This window comes from Carassius carassius, chromosome 1 (assembly GCF_963082965.1).
Source record: "Carassius carassius chromosome 1, fCarCar2.1, whole genome shotgun sequence".
Lineage (NCBI taxonomy): Eukaryota > Metazoa > Chordata > Actinopteri > Cypriniformes > Cyprinidae > Carassius > Carassius carassius.
In genome coordinates this window covers 28,811,922-28,835,496 of record NC_081755.1, presented here as the reverse complement: position 1 = coordinate 28,835,496, position 23,575 = coordinate 28,811,922, and the positions used below count along the sequence as shown (strand labels likewise).

General features: G+C 38.5%; 1 protein-coding gene across 1 annotated transcript in view; it reads left to right on the top strand.

Moving 5' to 3' along the window:
• The first annotated feature begins 17,479 nt into the window (after positions 1-17,479).
• The window catches only part of LOC132144274 (xylosyltransferase 1-like), a 57,757-nt gene continuing 51,661 nt past the window's right edge, over positions 17,480-23,575 (top strand). Inside the window, exon 1 of the mRNA XM_059555057.1 lies at positions 17,480-17,869. Coding sequence (XP_059411040.1) covers positions 17,600-17,869 — 270 coding nt within the window. The 5' untranslated portion in view covers positions 17,480-17,599. The remainder of the gene's footprint in view (positions 17,870-23,575) is intronic.

The window sequence follows — 23,575 nt, the reverse complement described above, 5'->3', positions numbered from 1 at the left end:
TGAAATTATTATTTGTTTCTGGTTCTTAAGGGGGAGAAATATTTTACACATTATAAAAGTTTTATGAATTTGAACTGTGTATACAACCAATTACAACCTCTATCAGTATAAATACTATGACTAATAATACTTTTAGGCTGAATTTGATTTGATTAAAAGTGATTTTTATAATGATACAAAAGATTCATTTTTTGTTCCTCAAAAAGTCCTGAATGTTTGTTTCCACAAAAATACTGAACAGCACAACTGTTTTCAACATTGATAATAAAAAGAAATGTATTTTGAGCATCAAATCATCACATTAGAATGATTTCTGAAGGATCATGTGAGACTGAAGACTGGAGTAATGATGCTGAAAATACAGATTTGCAATCACAGGAATACTAAATAATTTATTATATATTCAAAACGAAAAGAGTTAATATAAATTGTTGTAATGTTTCACAATATTACAGTTTTTACTGTATCTTTGACCCAGAAAATACTGCCTTCTTTCTTCTTTAAAAACATAAAACATCTTACCAACCCCATACTTTTTATTGTAGTGTATGTAAACATATTTATATTTATGTTTATATTAACTGAGATGGAAAATGCTGATTTAGACCACATACTTTAGGTAGGAAAAGTTTGGATGACAGAATTAAATGCATAAAACAGACTCAAGACTCAACAAACTTTGAAACACTGAAAATTTGCAGGGAAACTAAAATTTGCTGTCCTCAGAAAACTTTTATTAAAGTTGCATGGTTGGTCCTCACATAAACCCAAATTACTGTGGGAGACTTGCATAACTTGTGCATTGGTTGTTTGTGATTGATTTCCTATGCCATTTGTGTAATCAATACCATTGTGATTAACAAACAAAGAACATATTATGTGTCTAATTATGTGTGCTGTGCTCTTTCTAAATTGTCCCCAGCTTTCCTGGGTATCCAGTGTGTCCTCTCATATTTGAGTGGATCGAAGTGGTCCAGACCCTCCGCTGAGCTCCTTCGGTGAAGACAGCACTTGGATAACAGTCATGGCCAATGGAGGCGATGGACCCGGAATAACAACTTTCTCTATTAAATGGTCATTTCGAAACAATAAGGAGGCATCACTCTTTAACATGGTCCAGATGATAGCAGCATCTCCCCTGCCGGGCTGTTCTGTCCTTCTGCTGGATATAATTCAACGATCTGATCTGATCAGTACAATAACAATCATGTGCTCTGTTATTGCTGCTGCCTTTGCCAGTCTGTGGAGGCCAGTTTGTGAGACCTCCTCTACTCTTACATTCATTCACACTCACTCTTTTGTCTTTCCTTCATAACAAAAGCATTAACATCTGTTAAACAGGTTGTGTTGGTGAGGATGGAGAGATGGGATTTGAGAGCTATGTGTGATGCCTGCATATTATTCAACTCTTGAAATGCACCTCTTCTGCTTTTCTGTCATTCAGGAGCAGTACTGTATCCTGTTATTATGGTGAGAAATAACAATACACTGTTTTTAGGCACCTTGAAATTTACAGTAAAAAAAGTAATGCAAAGCTATGTTGCCAAAACTTTACTGTACAATTTACAGTAAAACTGTATTTTATATATAACAGAATGTTATATAGCAACCTATTGAAGTGCTAATATATGCATTGTACCTTTGTAATAGACTGACAACCAACAAAAACAGGTGGTGATGAGAAAGACATGTAATGAATCAAAGCTCATCAGCTATCCACAAGATGAGGACATAAATACTAATATATAGAACGTGCACAGTTTCATTCACACAAACACTAAACAGCATCATGGTAACACACAACACTAAAGTAATGCAATAAACATTTAGATAATACAATAGATATATTACCTCAGATCCTGAAAAAAATTAATGCAAACTTATGGTAAGTTAAATCTGTAAACGCAGTGTGAACCAGCATATGTTTTCCATAAAAGAAATGGTATAAGTCACTTACTCAAAATAATTAAGTCCACTCATCTTTGAATGGTCTACTTTCCGTGTCCACTTTTCTTTTCTTCACACTCGCCATGTTTTTGCTGTCACATCGGATGCGACAAAGCTACCATTGCAAATTATTTGAACTTTGTTTCAGTATGTCATAAATAAAACAAGGCATCAGGGTACTGTCTGGGATTTGTCCAGTTGTGAACAGATGAAAATTGAATATAAATATATATATATATATATATATATATATATACACACACACACACACACACACACACACACACCTGGGTATATTTTTAAGAATAGCCAAAAAAAAAAAAAAACATATACAGTAGGTCAAAGTTATAGTTTTTTTCTTTTATGACAAAAATCATTAGGATATTAAGTAAAGATCATGTTCATGAAGATATTTTGTAAATTTACTGCCGTAAATGTTTCAAAACCTTATTTTTGTTTAGTAATATTCATTGCTAAGAACTTCATTTGAACAACTTTAAAGGTGATTTTCTCAATATTTAGATTTTTTTGCATCCTCAGAGTCCAGATTTTCAAATAATTGTATATCGGCCAAATATTGTCCAATCATAACAAACCATATATCAAATGAAAGCTTATTTATTCAGCTTATACAGATGATGTATGAATCTCAATTTCAAGAAACTGACCCTTATGACTGGTTTTGTGGTCCAGGGTTAGAATGAATATATGAATGTGCAGATGATGTTGGAAGTGTTGGGATGTCATAGGTCAAAGTTCAATCCACTGAACTGTGTAATTACTGGATTACCCAATTACCATTGGGCCCTTGACCTCCAGTTGCTTCAGGGAACTGATCCTGTTAGTAAATTACCTAAACATTGCTCAGAAATTATATAAGAAATCATCTGCCAAACGACTAATAACCAAAGTAAGCACAAAGTTAGCGGGCTTGTGATGTTTGTATTGTTTATTTAGTCTATTTGTGTCTTTCCCCTTGCTACTTTACCTTTTGTCTTCCTTTGTGTCTCTGAGGACCCAGGCACTGCTGTCTATAATGGAAAGCTGTTTTTGTCTTTAACTCGACACATCTTCTAAACTGAAAATAACCAGCCGAGATGCATTCTCACTAAAAAAACAGCATCAGGTCTTACTAGGACAATGACTTGATACCTCAGCCATGAACAGTGGCTTAGATTGTAGGAGCGTCTGTGGCAGGAGCTGCCTAGCTGCTTTCAACTCTTCTGCTGAACACGGTGTGTAGTCATGGACTAGCTGGAGGAAATCTGTACAGATAACAATATTAATCTGCTCAGACAGCTGGGCTGGGGGATATCTAGTGGCATTAGACTAAGGACACGGGGACCTTGGTAGACCTAAATATATATCAGGGCTGGAATGAATTTTATCTTAGTTAAGCTCACAGGATCTCTGCCACATAGCTTGTACTCTAATGGTTGTAGTGACAGTCAAATGAGTTCATAAGCTGTGCTGAGGGCACGAACACCTGACACACCTGTCACAAAATACGATAAGCAGAGGTGTAAATCTGTGTCATTGGATATCACATGCAAGCATTTACCTATAGTCATGGGACACTGTTCCAACAACATTGACTTCTTATAATGGGAATAATTAGGGACTTATGGGTGATCTAAAAAGCTTGCTTAGTTGAGCATTTGTTTTGCTTAAAAACTCAACTTTCCATAGTCAGAAGTTTAACACAAAAACTGCTCCAGACCTTTCTTAGATCATTCATATGAATTATGTTATTTGACCTTCATCCCAACTGAGGTCTTTTCAGATTGCAAGGAAAATTTGAGAGAGGGAGAAAATAGAATAATAGATTTTTCTTTCTGCTTTCTACTCTGAAATTATCGTGATTATTTCACTCTATTCACAGACCTTGTTTTTTGTTCTTTACATATAGCTGCCCCTTTATTTAGACAGCGGTCATCATATATGAGGGGTTCATCATAAGCAAGAGGCTCATCATATATGAGGGTCCTTTGCATTAATTTTTTTTTTTTAAAGCCGGCCCTAACTGCTTTTTTTTAAAGGAGAGGTGAAGTCAGGTGAACGCAGGCTACTGCAAAACTTTTTAAAATATAATGATTATCTCCTAAAAGTGGGGGCTCACAATTATAACAGTTGTTACACCCCTAGGAACAAGGTAAAAGGGCTCAAATATTACACCAGCGCCTCCAGGGATGTGTAGAGGAAAGGTTTTATGGAGCATAGAAATAATGCTTCATAAACAGAAACCATATTTAGGTACAGCTGATTTGTGAAATAAAAGAACATCGATAGTTCCTTTCGCTAGAAATTCTTTAATCCTATAAATGACATTTAAACTTGTGACCAGAGCCTGATTTGTGCCTGTGAAACACAAAATTCAGAGAGCTTGTGGTTCGATGATGAGTTGAAAGCATTTCCACCCAATTTAAAATGCTGACCGTTGGTGGATGTTCTACCTACATAATTGATTAGGCCTGCATGACAGTCTGCACCACAGCACACTTATGAACGCTTTTCCTTATTTTACACCAATTTTGCTATCTGATAAGCCATAATATATGGCACAGCACACACTGACACAACTCATAAATTGTATCTATGCGATCAGAAATTATAAATTGACTTTCAGCCTTTTTTGATAACGCATTTTCCGCTGGAGTAATCAAACTTGCATTACTTTCTATGATCTGACAGTGTGTGCTCTCTCTCCTCTATTAGGCCGGAGGGCATGCCTTGTCTCATTGTTTTCTAATGCGTGCTGTTGGGCCTGTTGAAGCTGTTGGGATTCTAGGAGCTGGCTGTCGTTGAACAGTATCTCGGTGCTGAAGTGGATTGGACAGAGCAGCTTCCCCCGGGCTGAAATGAGCCTTGCCGTGAGCGACCTCTCGCTGGGTTTTCTCTGCTCTAAGATTGCTCTTGGAGGAGCCTTATTCACCTCTCTTACTGTGACATAGCTTTGGACACACTGCATAATATGCATATTAAACAGTTCTTCATGGGGCAGGAAATATGTGGCCTTTGCAAATAAGCACAAACCGTGTCAATGAAAAATGCACTGCAATAGATAAGACTGCGTGGATCCCACAGGGCCGTCTGAATCACCCAAGCAGATGCGGAGGAGCCGCTTAACCCAGCTAAGTGCTTGAATATTTCTATATCTAAAGAAAGATGATTAATATAAGTTTACATCATTGCAGAGGCTGGTATTTTTATTGTTGTTCCAAAACTACAATCAAAAGCTAACCAGCCAACAGAAATACAGTATGTTCTAATAACATTTTGCTAACATTCACAATAAGTTAGAAAAGTTAGAAAATCAATGTTATTTCTGAATGTTCTCGGAATGTTCTCATAGTGCATGATGTGTAAACCAATACATTTTAATGTTTGCATCACATAACCAACTCCATATGTATGTCTTTTCTAACAAAATAAATTGCCCAGTTGCTCACCTGCTGCAGTGTTACACTTGAAAAGCAGAGCGCTCAGTACAAGTTTAGTGAAGCACAAGTTTACTATATAATGCATAAAATACAAATGCCAAGTTCTGTCATGAAACTAGATGGCGCGTATGTTTTGGCAATAGTAAGTTCCTGTACTTTCTTGCACTTGTAGCAGATCTATTCTGCCAAAACCAAATAGATTAACAGTCATATTTCTATTACCATGCTAAAATCTTTCAAGAGTTAGGTAGAAATACAATTTTATCTCACATGTGCTTTTGCTCACACTCAGTTATGTTTATTGTATGGTTTAGTGTAGGTGTTACATTATTTTCAAGCATGATTAATCTATTAGCGGCACTCACCAGATGTTTCATTTTCGAACGTAATTTTTAGAGCCACTTCTTGTACCAGACATTTCAATTTGAAAGTGTCGCTAAACCGGCAAAAAAGCTAGGCGATGAGCCTGGGTTGTCTAATTTGGACAATAAAAATGTTTGAACGGAATCCAAGTTTGTTTATAATAAATATTTCTTTTGTTCACCTTTTTGGAATATTTTTACTGAGCTGAAAGCTCATTGCAGTGCATTGATATGTTTATGTTTATTGATGTGTCTAAGGGGCCTGAAGGTGTCATAATTAAGTTGCCTTTGTTTTAAAATAGTCATGAGAATGCCTTTCTATGCTAACTCTGTAGGCATCTCACTAGTTTTTGGAACAGAACTCATATATACAGTTGAAGAGGAGGTCAAGAGAGCCTCACGGGGGTCAGACACAGAGAAGTTGAAAATCATGCACATACCTACAGTATGACTCTATGAATCTTATAGGCTGCAACACTTGCTTCCTCCAATCCAGCTCTCAAACTGCCTGGGGCTTCCTCCGCTGTTTCTCTTTTCAGCTGAAAGAAAGAGAGAGACTGAGAGAGAGAGACATCCACTTTTACATTATTCAGACTAACCACATAATGGAACAGGCAATTCCCCAAACTCTCCTCTGATGTGTTAGATTTAAAGTGGAATAAAAGCATTCTTTGTCTTCTCGTACTTTGAACTGTCAGAGATCTGTGATTCAGCTCTGAGTCGTCTACTTGGCACTAAATAATCTCAGTTGAATAATTTTTGGTTGTTAACCTACTTGGTAGCTAATCGAGTTTTCAGTACAAAAAGCAAACGTAACTGGATTTAATACTGGATTTCATAGCTTTACATGAGACACTCATTTAAAAAAATATTCAGTTCACATTACTGTCAAATATTATACCAAGTTAATACGTACTACATTTTTTTATTAACATGCATTAAAAACAAGTACCATCTGAAGTATAAATACTTATGTATAAATACATTTTAACAATGTGCCTTATTTGCATTGTGACAAAATCCGCCAAATCCAATTATCTCTCCACAAATTTCACCAAGGTTTGCCCATTTTATTTATTTATTTATTTATTTATTTATTTATTTATTTATTTATTTATTTATTTATTCACATATTTCTCACTGGTGATTCTTATCATGATAATGGATTTTTTTTTAGACATTTATTTTTAATATATTTCTCTTTTTTTATTATTATTATTTACGTAATTTCAATTACTAAAATTCCACATTATACTTATAAGATTATTATAAGATTATACTTTAGGGACCAATTCTCGCTATTAACTAATTGTTTATTAGAATGCCTATTATAAACATATTGGCTGTTTATTAGAATTTATTCTATGTCCTTAATCCTACCCAATACCTGAACTTAACAATTACCTTACTATCTATTAATAAGCAGCAAAATAGGAGGCTATAGATGCAAAAGTTGTAGTCAACATTAACAATGGATTGTTAATGGTGAGTATTGAACCTTAAAATAACATTTTTAAAAATGTATTATTTCCTTCACAATAATGAGAATTGAGTTCAAATGTACTTAGATTTTCTGAAAATAAAGTAAATACAAAACATCTTACCATTGTCTTTATTATTCTTTATTATTTCTTTTGATTTTAGAGCAGATCCACGGCCATCTTTCTGCCAGGTTGTGCAAGACTCGCTCCTCCACAGAAGACACCGAGGGTGACCCACAACAACAACTATCCTTTTCCCCTCCTCTTGTGAACTGCAGATGCTCCCAGAGTGACAAAAGCGAGCCATTGGAGACATTGATCTCTTTCCACAATCACCTCTGTCGAGCATGTCTTGTAAATCTGGCTGCCTAAATCCCACGGATGCCGCGATTGACTAGTCTCGAAATGGACCCAACACACAGTCTCAACTGGCATTTACCAAGACCATCGATCTGTGTAGCCCAAATACTCTCGCTTAGATAGGAAATGTAATGACCTCTGCCTGGGGAGAATTAGACGGCCGAGTGGAGTGAAGAGCAGCAGAGCTGTGATGACGACGGGGAAGGAAACAAAAGCAAACTCTTATCAGTATGTGAAGCATCGTCTTCCTGTCAGAGGTGTAATCCCTCAGATGAATGTGTGCATGGACGTCCAACCGTGATTAAACTTTGTGCAGCAAGCCATAACATAGTCACATAATACTCGCTCTTCGACCTGCTATCTATCCCTAGTTGCTTTGCTTAACTGGCTCAATAAATTAGCTTATGTTGGAGACTAAGAATCCGCTCCATATGAAACATGTTCCATATGAAATCATCTCGTTCCCTCTCTCTCTCTCTCCCGCACAGTGTGAGGTGTGAATGCTAATCAGCGAAAGCGGCTGACGCTTGTTTAATTGGTCTAACCTGCTTTGCTGAACTGCAGCAGTCCTATGAGAGTATCTTGGCTGTCGCACTAGTTTTTTGTCCCTATCCTATTCGCCATCTATTCTGTTCCATGCTACTATTTTTATTGTTCTAACAAGGTTCCGGGCAAGGTGTGCAGGAGGGCTGCAGGTGCATCGTGGGAAATGGATGGCCTCGTCACGACTGGAGCCCCCTGTGGAGCGTGAGAGGTGTTGCCCCAAGGAGCAGTGGCAGCTGTGGAAGGTCAAAGAAGCGTGAGGAGACACAGGTGACTCACAATGGAAAGAGACTGAGTGACACATCTAACAGACCTGACCTTCACTGCCGCAAACTCAGTATGCAGCTTCCAGTTTTTCTCAGTCGCTTTGGCTCAATGCTCAAATGAGAAGTTTATTTCATTTAGTTCTCTGAACAGTTAGTTTCTTGAGCACAACAGATTTCAGTGTCTTACTCATTTACAGTTTTTATATATATATATATATTTTAAGGATAAACAACTTTTTTTAAAACCATTTTTCAATACTTAGGACACCTTTTTCAAAGCTCTTCACAGTGAACACAAAAACAGTCTATATGGGCTAAAATGTGGAAAATTTACCATTGCTTTGGCACAAAATACATTCACTGACTACATTTTTAAGATTAACCAAGACTTTATGTGCCTATAAGTCAGTTTTCACATTTATATGTTTTTTTCTTCTTCTTCAAACCTGTTATCCTTCAAAGTTCAAAACCTAACAAAATACAATACTATACAATGCAATACTATCAAAAAAGTTAGATGCAGCTGAACACCTACCCAGGTGTTAACGTTTTAACTTACGTTTACAATTATGTTTATTTATTTAGTAGACACTTTTATTCAAAGCAACATTCGAAGGAGGAATACAACAAGCAATTTATCATAAGGTGGTCATCAACCACTGTTCAGAATAGTACGGTACAAACTAGGAGAAGGTATATGAAGGTGTAAAAATAAAGAAGTGTTTTTATATAAGATTTTTTTTTTGTGTGTGCTTGTTGGATGATAATTGATTTGATTTGAGACATGTACAGTATAAATAGTTTTGTTAGTTTTATTGCACTTTGGATCTGAGGGTTAGTACTGTGCCAAGCTGAAAAATGAGAACTGTGTGAAGAGTTTTGAAAAACTGACCCAAGTATAGCGAAATATGTCCTGGCGATTGTTTACAAAAATGCCTGTTTTTACATATCTACAAAAGAGTACAATTGTCTGCAATTTGCACAAAAACTAAATGCACATGGTTTACTGATCAAAACTTTGTTGATTCTTTCTTTCATCGTGTGAGTAATTTCATGCAAAATAATCCATTCATTTATAAAAATCTGTCAGACGTACATGTATATTTCATAACATTTGAATCACATGCCATTACTGTAACCCACCCTGTTAAAATCCACTTTGTGGTCATTTATCGTCCCCCAGGTCAATTGGGAAACTTCTTGGAGGAGTTGGATGTGCTGCTATCAAACTTTCCTGAAGATGGTACTCCTCTGGTACTGCTTGGTGACTTCAACATCCACCTAGATAAACCCCAGGCTGCTGACTTCAAAACTCTGCTCACCCTTATTTGATCTCAAGCTAGTGTCTACTACAGCGACTCACAAATCAGGCAACCAACTGGACCTCATCTACACGCGCTGTTGCTCTGTGGACAACTCTTCAGTTGCTCCACTGCACACCTCAGACCACTTCCTCATTACTGCTAACCTAGCACTTACTCCTGAAGTGCCTCACACTCCAACGCAGGTCACCTTTCGACGGAACCTACGCTCACTCTCTCCATCTCACCTATCTTCTGTGGTTTCATCCTCGCTTCCTGCACTCTCTCAGTTCTCTGCTCTGGACACGAACAGCGCTACGGACACTCTTTGCTCCACTTTGACATCTTGCTTGGACAACTTTTGCCCACTGTTGTCTAGACCAGCACGCACTGCCCCATCTGCCCCCTGGCTGTCTGAGGTTCTCCGTGAACATCGCTCTAAACTCAGGGCTGCAGAGAGGAAATGGCAGAAATCAAGAAACTCTACAGACCTCAGTGTGTATCAGTCTCTCCTCTCTTCCTTCTCTGCAAATGTCTTCAAGGTTAAAACATCCTACTACCACAACAAAATTAACAGCTGCTGTGATGCTCGGACACTCTTCAAGACTTTCTCTTCCCTTCTTAATCCGCCGCCACCACCTCCTCCATCGACTCTTACAGCAGATGACTTTGCAGTTTTCTTCACAAATAAGACAAGATCCATCAGTGACCAATTCTCCACACCGCAGACTAGGGACAACTTCACAATGACAGACGCACACTCTTTCTCCTCCTTCTCCCCACTCTCAGAGATGGACGTCTCCAAACTTCTCCTGTCCAATCATCCTACTACTTGTCCACTTGATCCGATCCCCACTCACCTCCTTCAAGCGATCTCTTCTTCAGTCATACCTTCGCTTACTCACGTTATCAACTCCTCTCTTCAGTCTGGAACATTTCCCTCAGCATTCAAGCAGGCTCGGGTAAGCCCACTGCTCAAGAAACCATCTCTAAATCCAGCGCTTCTTGAAAACTACAGACCGGTATCCCTTCTTCCATTCATTGCAAAGACACTTGAGCGAGCTGTGTTCAACCAGTTTTCTATGTTCCTTGTACAGAACAACCTCCTGGACAGCAACCAATCTGGCTTCAAAAGTGGCCACTCAACTGAGACTGCTCTGCTCTCGGTTACTGAAGCCCTGAGACTAGCAAGAGCAGCTACAAAATCCTCTGTACTCATCTTACTGGACCTTTCTGCTGCTTTTGACACTGTTAATCACCGGATTCTCCTGTCCACCCTCAGAAAGATGGGCATCTCTGGAACAGCACTCCTGTGGGTTAAGTCCTACCTCTCTGACAGATCCTTCAGTGTGTCTTGGAGGGGTGATGTTTCAAAGTCACACCATCTTGCTACTGGGGTTCCTCAAGGCTCAGTACTTGGACCACTTCTCTTCTCCATCTACATGACATCATTAGGATCTGTCATTCAGAAGCATGGCTTTTCTTATCAATGCTACGCTGATGACACCCAACTCTACCTCTCATTCCAACCAGATGACCCGACGGTAGCTGCTCGCATTTCAGCCTGTCTGAGTGACATCTCTAGCTGGATGAATGACCATCACCTTCAGCTTAACCTTACGAAGACAGAACTCCTGGTGATTCCAGCTAACCCATTGCTTCATCACAACTTCTCTTTACAGCTGGGCTCATCAACCATTACTCCTTCAAGGACAGCTAGAAACCTAGGAGTTGTGATGGATCATCAGTTAAGCTTCACCGACCACATTGCTACAACTACCCGGTCCTGCAGGTTTGCCTTATACAACATTAGGAAGATTAGACCCTTCCTGTCAGAGCAAGCAACCCAACTTCTTGTCCAAGCTCTTGTTCTCTCCAGACTGGACTATTGTAATGCTCTCCTGGCGGGCCTTCCTGCATGTACTGTCAAGCCTCTGCAATTGATCCAGAATGCAGCAGCGAGGGTTGTCTTCAATGAGCCAAAAAAAGCTCACGTTACTCGTCTCCTCATCAGGTTACACTGGCTACCAGTAGCTGCTCGCATCAAATTCAAGGTACTGATGCTAGCCTACAAGACGACCACTGGCACGGCACCAATTTACCTAAACTCATTAGTTAAATCTTATGTGCCCTCCAGAAGTTTGCGCTCTGCAAGTGATCGACGCCTTGTGGTACCATCCCAAAGAAGTTCAAAATCACTCTCACGGACCTTTTCCTGGACTGTCCCCAGCTGGTGGAATGACCTCCCAATCTCAATTCGTACAGCTGAGTCTTTACTCATTTTCAAGAAACAGCTAAAGACTCATCTTTTTCGCCTGCACTTAACCAACTAACACTAGCACTTTTCCTTTTCTTGTCTTTTAATTTTATAAAAAAAATAAAATAAAATAAAAAACCTACCTATGCGTTCTATACTAGACTAACTGAGACTTGTCATGGCACTTGTATACTGTTGTTGTTCTCTTGTTGACCTGACTGCTTCTATTGTTCTCATTTGTAAGTCGCTTTGGATAAAAGCGTCTGCTAAATGATTAAATGTAAATGTAAATATAAATAACATGCTATACTGTCAAATTATGTGCCATAGTTATGAAACAGGAATTATAATTTTTCCAATCAACTCACTTTTACAAGTAAATTTTGCCTACTGTTAAAATCTGTATCTAAAAACACAGACAAAACTGGCATTCTTGTATAGTACAGGAAGCAGTCAGTTTAATTTATACTAAACATGTACAGGATTGACTGCTATGGTAAAAAAACACTTTCATTTTGGATGACTATTGCATGCAATAGAGTTGACATGCAATAGAGTTCTGCTGTCCAAAAAACAGCCAATACAATTCAAAAATGAACCAAAGCTATTGAAAAAAACTGTAATACAAAAAGCATTTCTTCCAGGAGCTGAAAACATTGCCGCCTCATAACCCACAATGTCAGAGCGAATGCAAACAAAAACAGAATGAACCCAGGCCTCGTCGTCTCAGGAAATGTAAGCAAGGGAGGAAACAATTTGTCAGGGAAAATTAACGATGATAAATTATTCAGCGAATCAATAAATCGGGATAAAAAAAGATCCCTGTCTATAAGCACAGGATCCGTTATCAGAGGTCTGGATACTGACAGATGCGAGCGCTGTGACAGATGAGAGCCCGGCGGTGTCTGAGGTCAAGGTCAGTGGTGGGGCCGTGATGGGAAGCGCTCTGTGACTTCAATCTCCCACTTTCAATGAGCGATACCATAAATCAAAGCCCGCATGAGAGGAAGGTGCAAAAACAACAGGCAGACCGAGCTGCAATGGGCCTTTTTCCATGAGAAATCAATTGACTTTTAATTTCTGCGTAACACGGCAATTCAACTCCGATCCGAGTAAATGTCGTGCTTGGGAATGCTTGAGTGTTTCATGGTTGACTGTGATGAGTGTGTCACCGTTTCTTTCCCCAGGGACTGTGCTAGGGGTCAGAGGTTTAACCTGATGTTGTGTCACTCACTTAGCTCATCCTGACGTGGCTCAGTGGCGGATCTGATGTATGGAATTAAAATCGTGAATGAGTCAGCCGAGGCTAAGCCATAGTGGGAGGATTCAAAGATGTCATACTTCAAATGGTGCAGAGATAGAACAAGAAACAAACCCCAGTCGCACTCGCTTGGAGATCTCTGTTATCTAGCCGTACTTGAATCTTAGATCTTTTGCTCTTTATGTTTTACATTTTTTTGATGATGGTGGTGAAAATTAAATATGATTGATTTTGTATGCAAAACTATTGATGTCCTTTTCAGGGAGGGATTCACTGATCCATGGATTTATTCACAGCGGCGCTCTTATCAGCGTGTCCAATTCGAATGCTCTCCACGGTCTTAAGAGGGTGAATGTAGTGGAGGTCTGAGATGTGCGCTAACTATCTATGTACTCAGTGGATTCAGAACGCTTCGCTAACCACTGGTGAAACTGAAACAGATGTGCTTTACAACCCAGCAGGCCCAGATTGTCACGGCAGGGATCCAATGAGGCACGGAGATAGAACCAATTGCAGGCAAGTCATTTATTAAAGGGTAATCCAAAGGGGTAAACAGTCCAGGCAGGGTCAAAACCAGAATATCAAACATAAACAAGACACGAAGACAAGGCAAAGCAAGGCAAGAAGCGACGGACATGAATAACTATAGGACATTAAACAAGGACTCCGTAACACAGACTCAGACAGACCGGGTATAAATACACAGAAGGATAATGAGGGAACAGGAGACAGGTGGGGAACAATCAATTACTAAACAGCAGGAAGGTGACCAAATAAGGGAACAGGAAGTGATAAGGAGACAGACACCGTGAGAAAGGAGGACACCTAGTGGAAACCCAGGGAACACAACCCAGACACTGTGACACAGATGATCAGCCTGTCAATACAAGGAGCACGTGTTTGTCACTATCAACAGACAGGCAGACAAAAAAGAGACAGCATTTCTTAAAAAAATATTTTTTAGATGAAGCAAATAATGCACAAATAGTCAAGGATTTCCCTAATTTTTATAGTTGTTTTGTGTGTTTACTTTCAGGAACAGGAATACAGCATCTAAGTGATGTTTTTCTGTCGTGTTATACTCAGAAGTCAAAAAAAATGCATAGCAGATGAGTTGAATGAATGAGTTACAATATGTCTACACTGAACAATATCCAGTCCCTATTTCTCTCTTCCCAGAATGCACTAGGATTTGAAGAATTAATATTGTGTATTGTTTGGCTGTTTGCTAGTTTTATATACTATGTTTTTGAGCTTGTTGTCACTATAGTAACTTCTTGTCTTGTGATTTCAGAACGAGTTTGATTCTCTGCTCAAAATGATCAGGTAAACATCATGCGTCTTGTGTTTCCTGTAACAAGTCTTGAAGTCTGTGTGGGCGTCATTTCAAAGTATTTCAGTTTTTTGCCTTGATGTGATGAATATACTGGTGATGCTGTCAGTGGTTTAAGTCTGCGAACACTTTGCTCTGCATGATGTGTAATGAAACACTTTTTATAGCAGTTTGAAATCCTGTAAATAAAGGGAACGAATGTGAATACATTTCCTTTTAAATTGATCCTTAAGAAATCTTTTTTGCAGGTAGGTAATTTAAATAGATTGATGTCGCATTGATGGCAGATTTTAAGTCTTGGCAAGCTGACAGATTGCCATGTCAACTTGACATTTTAAGTTCACTGAAGATATTTCATTAGAAAGCCATGCAAACCGATTCCGAGCATGAGAAGTTCTTGCAGAGGAGGCATATGGAGAGAATGTCTGCCCAAGGGCACATGTCCCTTCTTACTCCAGCTCCCCTTCTGCTAGATCTAACGACCCATACATGCTTATACTGACAGCCAATGTCGACATGCATAGCCCCTTCGTAACTGCACACCTCAGCGTCTGCTGCCCGAGGGAGTTGAGGGGAATGAAGTGTGACTGTGCCCCGTGCTTTCTTTCAAATTCATCAAAGCCTTGTGATCTCCATCTCAATGAGAGAGCTGTGAATTATAGAGCAGCAGCATCAGAGCAGCTGATTCAACTTTAATGATGTCAAGAATGCTGTGAACAAACAGCAGTGCTCGCTTATCTCTAAGCAGAATGGCATTCTCACGTATCTCTCTCTTTATTTCTCTGTCTCCTAAACTTCTAAAGGAACGGAAGAGGGACACAGTCGGTATCCCCAAGGAAACTGTGTCTCCCCATCGTGCAAGTCGCTATGCGGGATGAAAGATGGTCTCAGTCTTGATTAAAAACCGTAGGCGATGCTTCAATTGGGTTCATTGTATTGGGAAGTCATCTTGATGGCTCCCCGGGGTTATCGCTCTTTTTCCAAATCTGACAGGTTAACACTATCAATTAGCAGCCACTGAACTCGCTCGAACTCGGTGAACAATAACAAAGGCTGGTTGAACGATGAGGTGGCAGTTCACCTTCATCCCTGAGGCTGTCGTCCGCTCATACAGCTGCACACACAACAATCTGAAGTGACTCATTAAAAAGAGGAACGTCAGAGTTTTGAAACTTGCTGATCTTTCACACAGACATTGACAGTATTTTGTGGTTTCGGTTTTTTTTTTATTTTTATGTGGATTTGCAGGTCTTGCAAAGATTTATTCTTGAGCAAGCAAGGTTTTTTGGTCCCTTCTAAAAACTTTACATGGGGCTTTCCACTAAAAGGGGTTCTTTTGGTGTCCCTCCCTAACATATGAATGTGTAAAAATAGACTTTTATTGAATATCTGATGCCAGTAAAATATGATGCCAGTTTTTATAAGCATTTTTTTCATAACACATCTACAAAAATATAGAATTTCTTTTTTTTTATGTGATTTAATATGGCTGTTCCCACTCGTAAGTCTTTCTTTCTCCTCGCTGTATTAGCAATGTCAATGACACTCTTTATTTGAAACAAAAATCTAAATGAAAGCTATTATTTTTTTAATTTAGTCTTTATATAGTTCTATAAATAAGTTTTAGTGGACATATTTTTATAGAAACACCAAAGTTATATATATTTAATGTGTCAACACTGTTATCATTATAACTTCTCTTTAAATTAATACTAATAAAAATGAACATTAGAAAGACCATCGTGTTTTATCACTTTATCATATATTTTCTTAGGTTTGTCTATTGAGGAAGGAGATTTATCATTGTTTAAATCAGTAAACCATTGGAAACTAGATATTTGTAGAAATATCAACATTCATTTGTCTTTCTTTTTCAATGCACCATATATACAACCTTATTTGGTGGCAGGTATTACAAAAACTTAAAATAATACTTGAACAGGAAAGATAAAAACAAAAAAGTATATCCAATAATTGCAACATATGCAATAATTTTATATATATATATATATATATATATATATATATATATATATATATATATATATATATATATATATATATATATATATATATATATGTATATATATAAACTGAGTGAAAATGCTGCAAAATGAGGATGCTTTCAAAAATAATGTCATCAATAGATTTTCTTTATCAATTAACTTAATTAAATCAACATTTGGTGTGAGCATCCTTTGCGTTTAAAGCAGTGTTTTCTCTAGGTGCACTTGAGCAGAGTTTTTCAGGTACTGTAGCTTTGCAGGTAGGTTTCCTGAAGTGTCTTGGAGACATTACTACAGTTCTCCTGGACTGAGTCTGTCTCAGTTTGTTCTGTTTCTTCATGTTATTCCAGACAGGCTGATGATGATCAGATCAGATCTCTGTGTGGAGCACTGGCTGCTGTCAGACTCCTTGTGCAAACAAAAATCTCACTGGATAATTACAATTAATGGCAAAAATTAATGTTTGGAAATGGAAACTGATATTTCCTACTGACATGCAACAAAAGATAGAATCAGCTGACTTAAAACCATTTTAGCTGCCGGAAATCCTAGTGTTTAATAATTTTGTCCACCACTTTTTGTAAGATATAGTAGGCTATATATAAAGTATCTTTCTAATAAGTGCCCTGTGCAGTATCATGACCTTACGCTAATGAACTGTAAATTAGCCAACCTTGTTCTCCTCAACTAGTTGCTTTTTTAAAGCCACGGCTATCCCTCAGCATATATCAAAATGTCCAAACGAACTAACACAACAATTAAGTCATTGTTTGCCAGATAAAATGTTTACAAACGATGAAAATAAATCACCTTTCCAAAAGGAAAAGGCGCCCATTTCGTGGATGACCCCCGTGTAGTTTACCTGAGTCACCACGAAGGGGCGCACACCTTATCTCACCCCTCCTCTCTCTCTGTCTGTCTGTCTCTCTCTCTCTCTCTCTCTCTCTCTCTCTCTCTCTCTCTCTTCGCTTCTCTCGCGACGCTGAGCCACAAAGCGAACCGTCGGCGCACGGCAGAGGCACCTCGCCGCTTCAGGGTGAAGATGTACGGCGGTCTGTGCGCCCGTAAGCTGGCTCGCAGGTCTCGGTCTGCGTTAATCGCCGCGCTGACGGTGCTGCTGGTCCAAACGCTCATCGTGTGGAACTTCAGCAGTCTGGACACCGGAGAAGAGAGAAAAGACAACGGCAGAGAGAAGAGGGACCGGATCGGCATCAACAAAGCCTACAGCGAGTACCAGAAGAGCGGTGTCCAGACGAGACATCAGCAGCAGCCGCCGCTGGGGAGAGCGGCCAGTCGACACAAACAGCAGCCGGTAAGGCGGACTGCTTCCCCCGTTCACCGTTCACCGCGCTCCATTCATTCCTCGCGGTCCGCCGTCATAACGGGCCCGTTCTCGGTCGGAAAAGATGCCTGATCCCGAAACCCAGCGTTTAAGGGTGTTTGTGCGTTCACAAACACGGGCAGGGTGTTTTGTTTACGATGTGATGAGCTGTAGCTCTTGTTGTCATGACTATTCCGCGGATGAGACCGTGACAGTCGCGCGCGACGCGTAAGACGCAGTTTTGATGGACACTTGTGTATTTCGTGTTTTTGCACAGTCTGTGATCTCGTGTGACGGACCGCTGTCTGTTACAATGATCTCTTCGTGACCTTTATGAGGAGTGAATGGATGTATGATCTATAATCCGGTTTCGTCACTATGGTTATCGTGTAAAAGCGTCTGTTTTCTTAATAAAATAGCACTTTTATAATAAAACGTATGCAAATGTTGTGTTAGGTAAATTAAAATGTATTTTATTTGATAGCCTAACATAAAATAATTAATATAAGTCAAAATATAGACCTAAATATCCAGACTTGAACGTGTATTAAAATGCATTTAATATTTTTTTTTTTTACACTTAGGTTGCAGTATTGCTTACCCCCTTAGGTTTATGCGTTTTAAGCTCAGTTGATTTAATTTTTCTGTAAATTTGACTTTATCAGGTAACATGAGTGAGAGTATAGGGTCAGATCAGTTAAAAATAGCTCTTTATAGTTACCTTTTCTCTTTTTAGTGAGTATCGGCTTCTAAAACTCAACTATCTGGTCAAAAAGCAAATGTTTGTGCAATGACAGTTGTTTAACTATGGTTCACTATACCTAGACTGCATTTTTTGGGTATTGATGTTCATGTTATACAAAATGTATGGTGCGCATATCTAAGAATGGCTTCTAGATAGGCATCTCTCTCACAGCCAGAGTGTCGAAAACATTAAAGTGTTTCTAATGAATTCACACAGAATACCTTAAACGGCCCACCTTGGTGAAAGCGCTACACTCCCTCAACAGGCTGCCTCGTTATTTATGATGAAGTGATACTAATTATCATGTATCATCTTATTAACATAATTCTCTCAAACATAGGTTTGCCTAATCTAATTAGAAATCTCTATAGCTGTGTGTTTGAACAGCTTTCTCCTCATTTAAGACAAAATGATCCTAATTGTGTTCATGTATATCTGGGTAATGTAAAAGCATGCAGGCTGGAGCAGATTTTCACTGCAGGCTAATACTAACATCACCATTTGGCTTCCATGTGGTAAGGTTCTTTTTTAATTGCAAAGGTGTTAATTTAGCTTTCTAATCCAGGTGTAATGTAAACTACAGCGAGCCTGGAGCAACGTTCCGTCTCATTTAGTCTCTGGCTAATATCCCCACAGACTTGTTGCTCTGTCTGTGTCTAATGTGATAACTCTATTCTTCTGTGGTCGTATTTAAGCCCGCAGTCTAAAGTGCACGTTATGATCCCTCCAGCACTAATCGACAGCTGATATTTGCAGCAGGACTTGCTTCTCAGACAGCTTTGCCTTCAGGTTTTCGCAGTTTGGCAGGAGTGTTAATGTCCAGTAAATGTGTGCATGTCAGCAGAGTGGCTCGATGCCATCCTGCCTCGGCAGTGTGAAGTGTGTCTGTCTTTCGGTGTCGTCTGCTCCGAAATGCTCCCTGTAGAGCCATCAGCTTGCTTGAAGCCGGCTCTGCTGCAGGAAGCGTCCTGTGCCGCTCGATTCATTCAAACGTAGCCGGTTGCAATAATTATAGAGTGTGGCTTGGGTGACCCAAGCACCGGTCACCCTTTTTTTTTTTTTCTTGTACACTCTCTGCTCTTCCTTATCTGTTCTGCTCTCTGATTTGTTTGTGGCCTCGATGGGCTGTTTATTCTGGCAAACAGGATTGGCAGAGGATTAAAGTGGGCACTCGATTGTTTCAGCTGTTTATCTCGATCCTCGTCCTGAGACGGCGAGGTGGGAAGGCTGGAGCGAGAGTTAGAAACATGCATCTGAACCCCCTGAAGTCTCTCAAACCTGCTGAGTTCCACAGACAGGAAATAGATGCCTAAAGGCAAGTCGCTATTGGAATTGCACCTGGCTAATTTGTTGTTTCTAGTCATTTGTGACCCTGGACAACAAAACCATCAGTCATACAGGTATATTTGTAGCCAAAACTTAATTGTATGGGTCAAAATTACAGATTTTCTTTTATGCCAAAATCATTAGGATATTAAGTAAAAATCATGTCCCATGAAGATATTTTGTAAATTTCCTACTGTAAATGTATCAAAACTTAATTTTTGAATAGTAATATGCATCGCTAAGTAACTTTAAAGGCATTTCTCTCAATATTTCGATTTTTGTGCACCTTCAGATTCCAGATTTTCACATAGTTCTATCCTAACACCATACATGAATGGAAAGTTTATATCTTATATACAGCTCAATTAAAAAATTAAATAAAAATGCCCTTATGACTTGTTTGGTGGTGCGGGGTCACATATTTCTGTTCTGGCTTTGTCTAGTGTGTTTGTGGCTGTCTAAAAAGCATTGTGAGTCTTTGTTTGTCTGGGTGTTTGGCTGAAGTGCTGCACTCTACCTGGCCTGTGTTGACTTCAAGAGAGCAAAATAGATGGAGGTGTGGCTATGCCCTTTTTGTTCTGCACTTTGTGTAACTGCGGACTGCTCTTTAATAACACAGTCACAACTCTGCCGGCTCAAATTGTCTGCTCTTCAGCCTTTTTGATTAAAGAGACGTGAGACACAGATGACCTCTCACCTCTCGTGGGCCACTGCACTGCCTTCTTTAACATGGCATTAACCCAAGCCCACACGCGATCTGTGCCCAGCGGAAACACTGCAGGAAAGTAGAATCTTCTGTTTCTCGCATGTTCGTGTTTTGACTCATTTATCTTGATTAACATATTTGATGAAGTCGGTGCAGAAGTGTCAGCAGATTTCGGTTGGTCCACATAATTTGTGTATTATTTGGTTATTTAATTCTGGATTTCTTGTTTGGTTTCTTGTGTTATTCTTCCTGAAACTGAAACTGGAAGTTCCATTGCCTTTGGAAATGGGGATGTTGGCTGTATGTAATGGGAAGTGGATTAAACTTCAGAAAAATATGGGATTTTCTGTAAATGGCAAAATTGGCACATTTGCATCAGCAGTCTTTACTTTATGAATAAGTACTTTTGTGCCACCTATACAAAGAATTTCTAACCCAGATGTAAAATCAGCCATTAAAGCCGGCCTTTAAGTTAAACTATAAATGGATGTGCAAAATGTAATATTTTCAAAATCAACTTGGTTCAATGATTAAGCATGATCCCGAAAAATATCATGTTTATAATATGTTTATAAAATAACAAATGTACATGTATACATTTTTGTGAATTATATAAAAATATATTATATAATTCAGTTTTCTATATAATTAATAAGAAAATTATATAGAATTTATTATTGTTATTACACACAGAGTGTTGAGGAAATCCTGTCCTTAGGTTTCTGTGGGCCAAAAAGAGAAATATACATATACATTATGTATACTTAATTATGTATGCTTACATTATGAAACCAGCATTTTCGTTTGACTTGATTGCACAGATACTATTTAAACTGAACTGAGCTGGATGATGACATCATTGAATTCAATGATGAACAGGCTTTTTGATTTATTGACACTATTTTCCTATTTAATGCTGTTCAGTTGCTTGGTTACAATCGGTATTGTTAAAAGTGCTATATAAATAAAGGTGACTTGACATACAGGCACACATATATTTACAAAATATAAAATTATGATACAGTATAAATATATTATATAATGTAGTAAGAAAAATATTAAGAATTTATAAGAAACATTTTATTACTATATATTTATATATTAATTTTACATTTTAATTTGTATTCTGGGTTTATATAACTTTTTTTCCCCTCTTCCTCTTCCTGTGCTAAAAGAAAAACTCTAGATCAATTTGGCACCCTCACTAATTGAAAGATTTCAGTGGGCAGATGTAGGGGTTGGGTAAAACATGCCAGTGAAGGGGATTAAGTTAATTCCACATGTGCTTGGCGTGTTTTGATGCCTGTGTTAATGCAGCATTTCCTTCATTTGTTGTAATATGCTCTCATTAGCCAGATGCCGCTGCGCACCAGGTGAGGGGTTTGTCTTGTTACTGCATGTTCTGATTCTCCTCAGGTCAGCCGGTCCCACATGCTCAAACACCGCTCGGGTCCTGTCGCCACAGGACGTTCCTGATGCGAGGGGAGTGGGGTTTGATGGTGATCAATCTCATATGTCGTGCTCAGCTTGGTGCTGAATGTGAATGTGAATGTGGTCATTATCTGCTGACCGGTCGCCACCTGAATTAGCGGTGGCTTCCCAGTGCGAGGGGCTCTGGGGACCTACAGTGACATAAGTGTCCACATAAACAAACGCACACACCTGTGGGGCTCTTTCTCACCCACTGTAGCATGTGGAGTGATCTCTCCTAGAAGAGCTCTAGAGAGTGTACCCATTGATGATTAGGCAGACAAAGCTTAAGAATAATGCATCATAGTCCTCACATTCATCCTTATCACACAGCCTAGTTTGTAGCCATATATCAATGTTTCTGTGAATGTTTTTGTTATTATTATTATTTTTATACGTTAAAAAATTCCCAATGACACATTGTCAGTTTTAGGGATGTGCCAGTATCAAACTTTCCTGTTCCGATTAATTGCTAATGCTTTTATCACGGTATAATCACAATATTGAAATAATTTAGTTTCCAGAAAGTGGTCATAATACAATATAACAGGTTTAATAACTTTTTTCTTATAACAAAAATAACTGAATATTTAAATAAATAAAGCAATACTCAAAAACATATAAAGTTAAATGTTTTCACAGATAAAAGTGCAAAAGAACTATAAAGACCAATCGGTATCACTTTACAATAAGACCTCATTAGTTAACCATTCACAATAAGCAATTGCTATATTTGCTACAGAAGTTATTAATCTTTGTTAAAAAATACAAGTCTTAGTTCATGTTAGCTCATTAAATAATAAAGTTGTGAGTTTCATTTTAACAATGTGTTATTAAATATTGGAATACCTAAGATTGATGAATATTCAGAAGAATTTTTAATTGGCAGTTTGTTAACTAATGAATTAACTAATGAAAATTAATAACCTTTTAAGTCTATATATTTAAGTATTTGGCACTGTGATGAACAACACAGCGAATCCATGAATCTGAATGGCTATTTAAATATGTTTTAGAAAGTAGCACAGCTGCTTTATTTATGGGGTTTCCAGGGTAACGGCTGCATTTTTCTGCAGTTTAGCGCCATCTGCTGTCAGAGAGTGAATGTGCTTTCATTCAGCGTGTCTCTAACTGTTCCTCCATGTGCTTCTCATGCATGCTTGTTTACATCAGAGCACACATGCTTCTTTCAAGCAGCATACAGTGGTGTTGTGCATTTTGACCAGTTGATGGGAAAATTATTCTTAAAATGTATTCCAAATTCTGAATAATTTGTAATACATAATTATTTACAGTATTTAGAAGGGCCCACTATAACAATATTGTGCATATCCATTACCATGATATTACCGAATACCGGCACATGTCTAGTGCGGTTAAAGGAACAGAAAAAAGGCAAATCCAATTTTTGTTTAATTCAAGTAAGTTGTTTTAATTGAAAACAGCATTT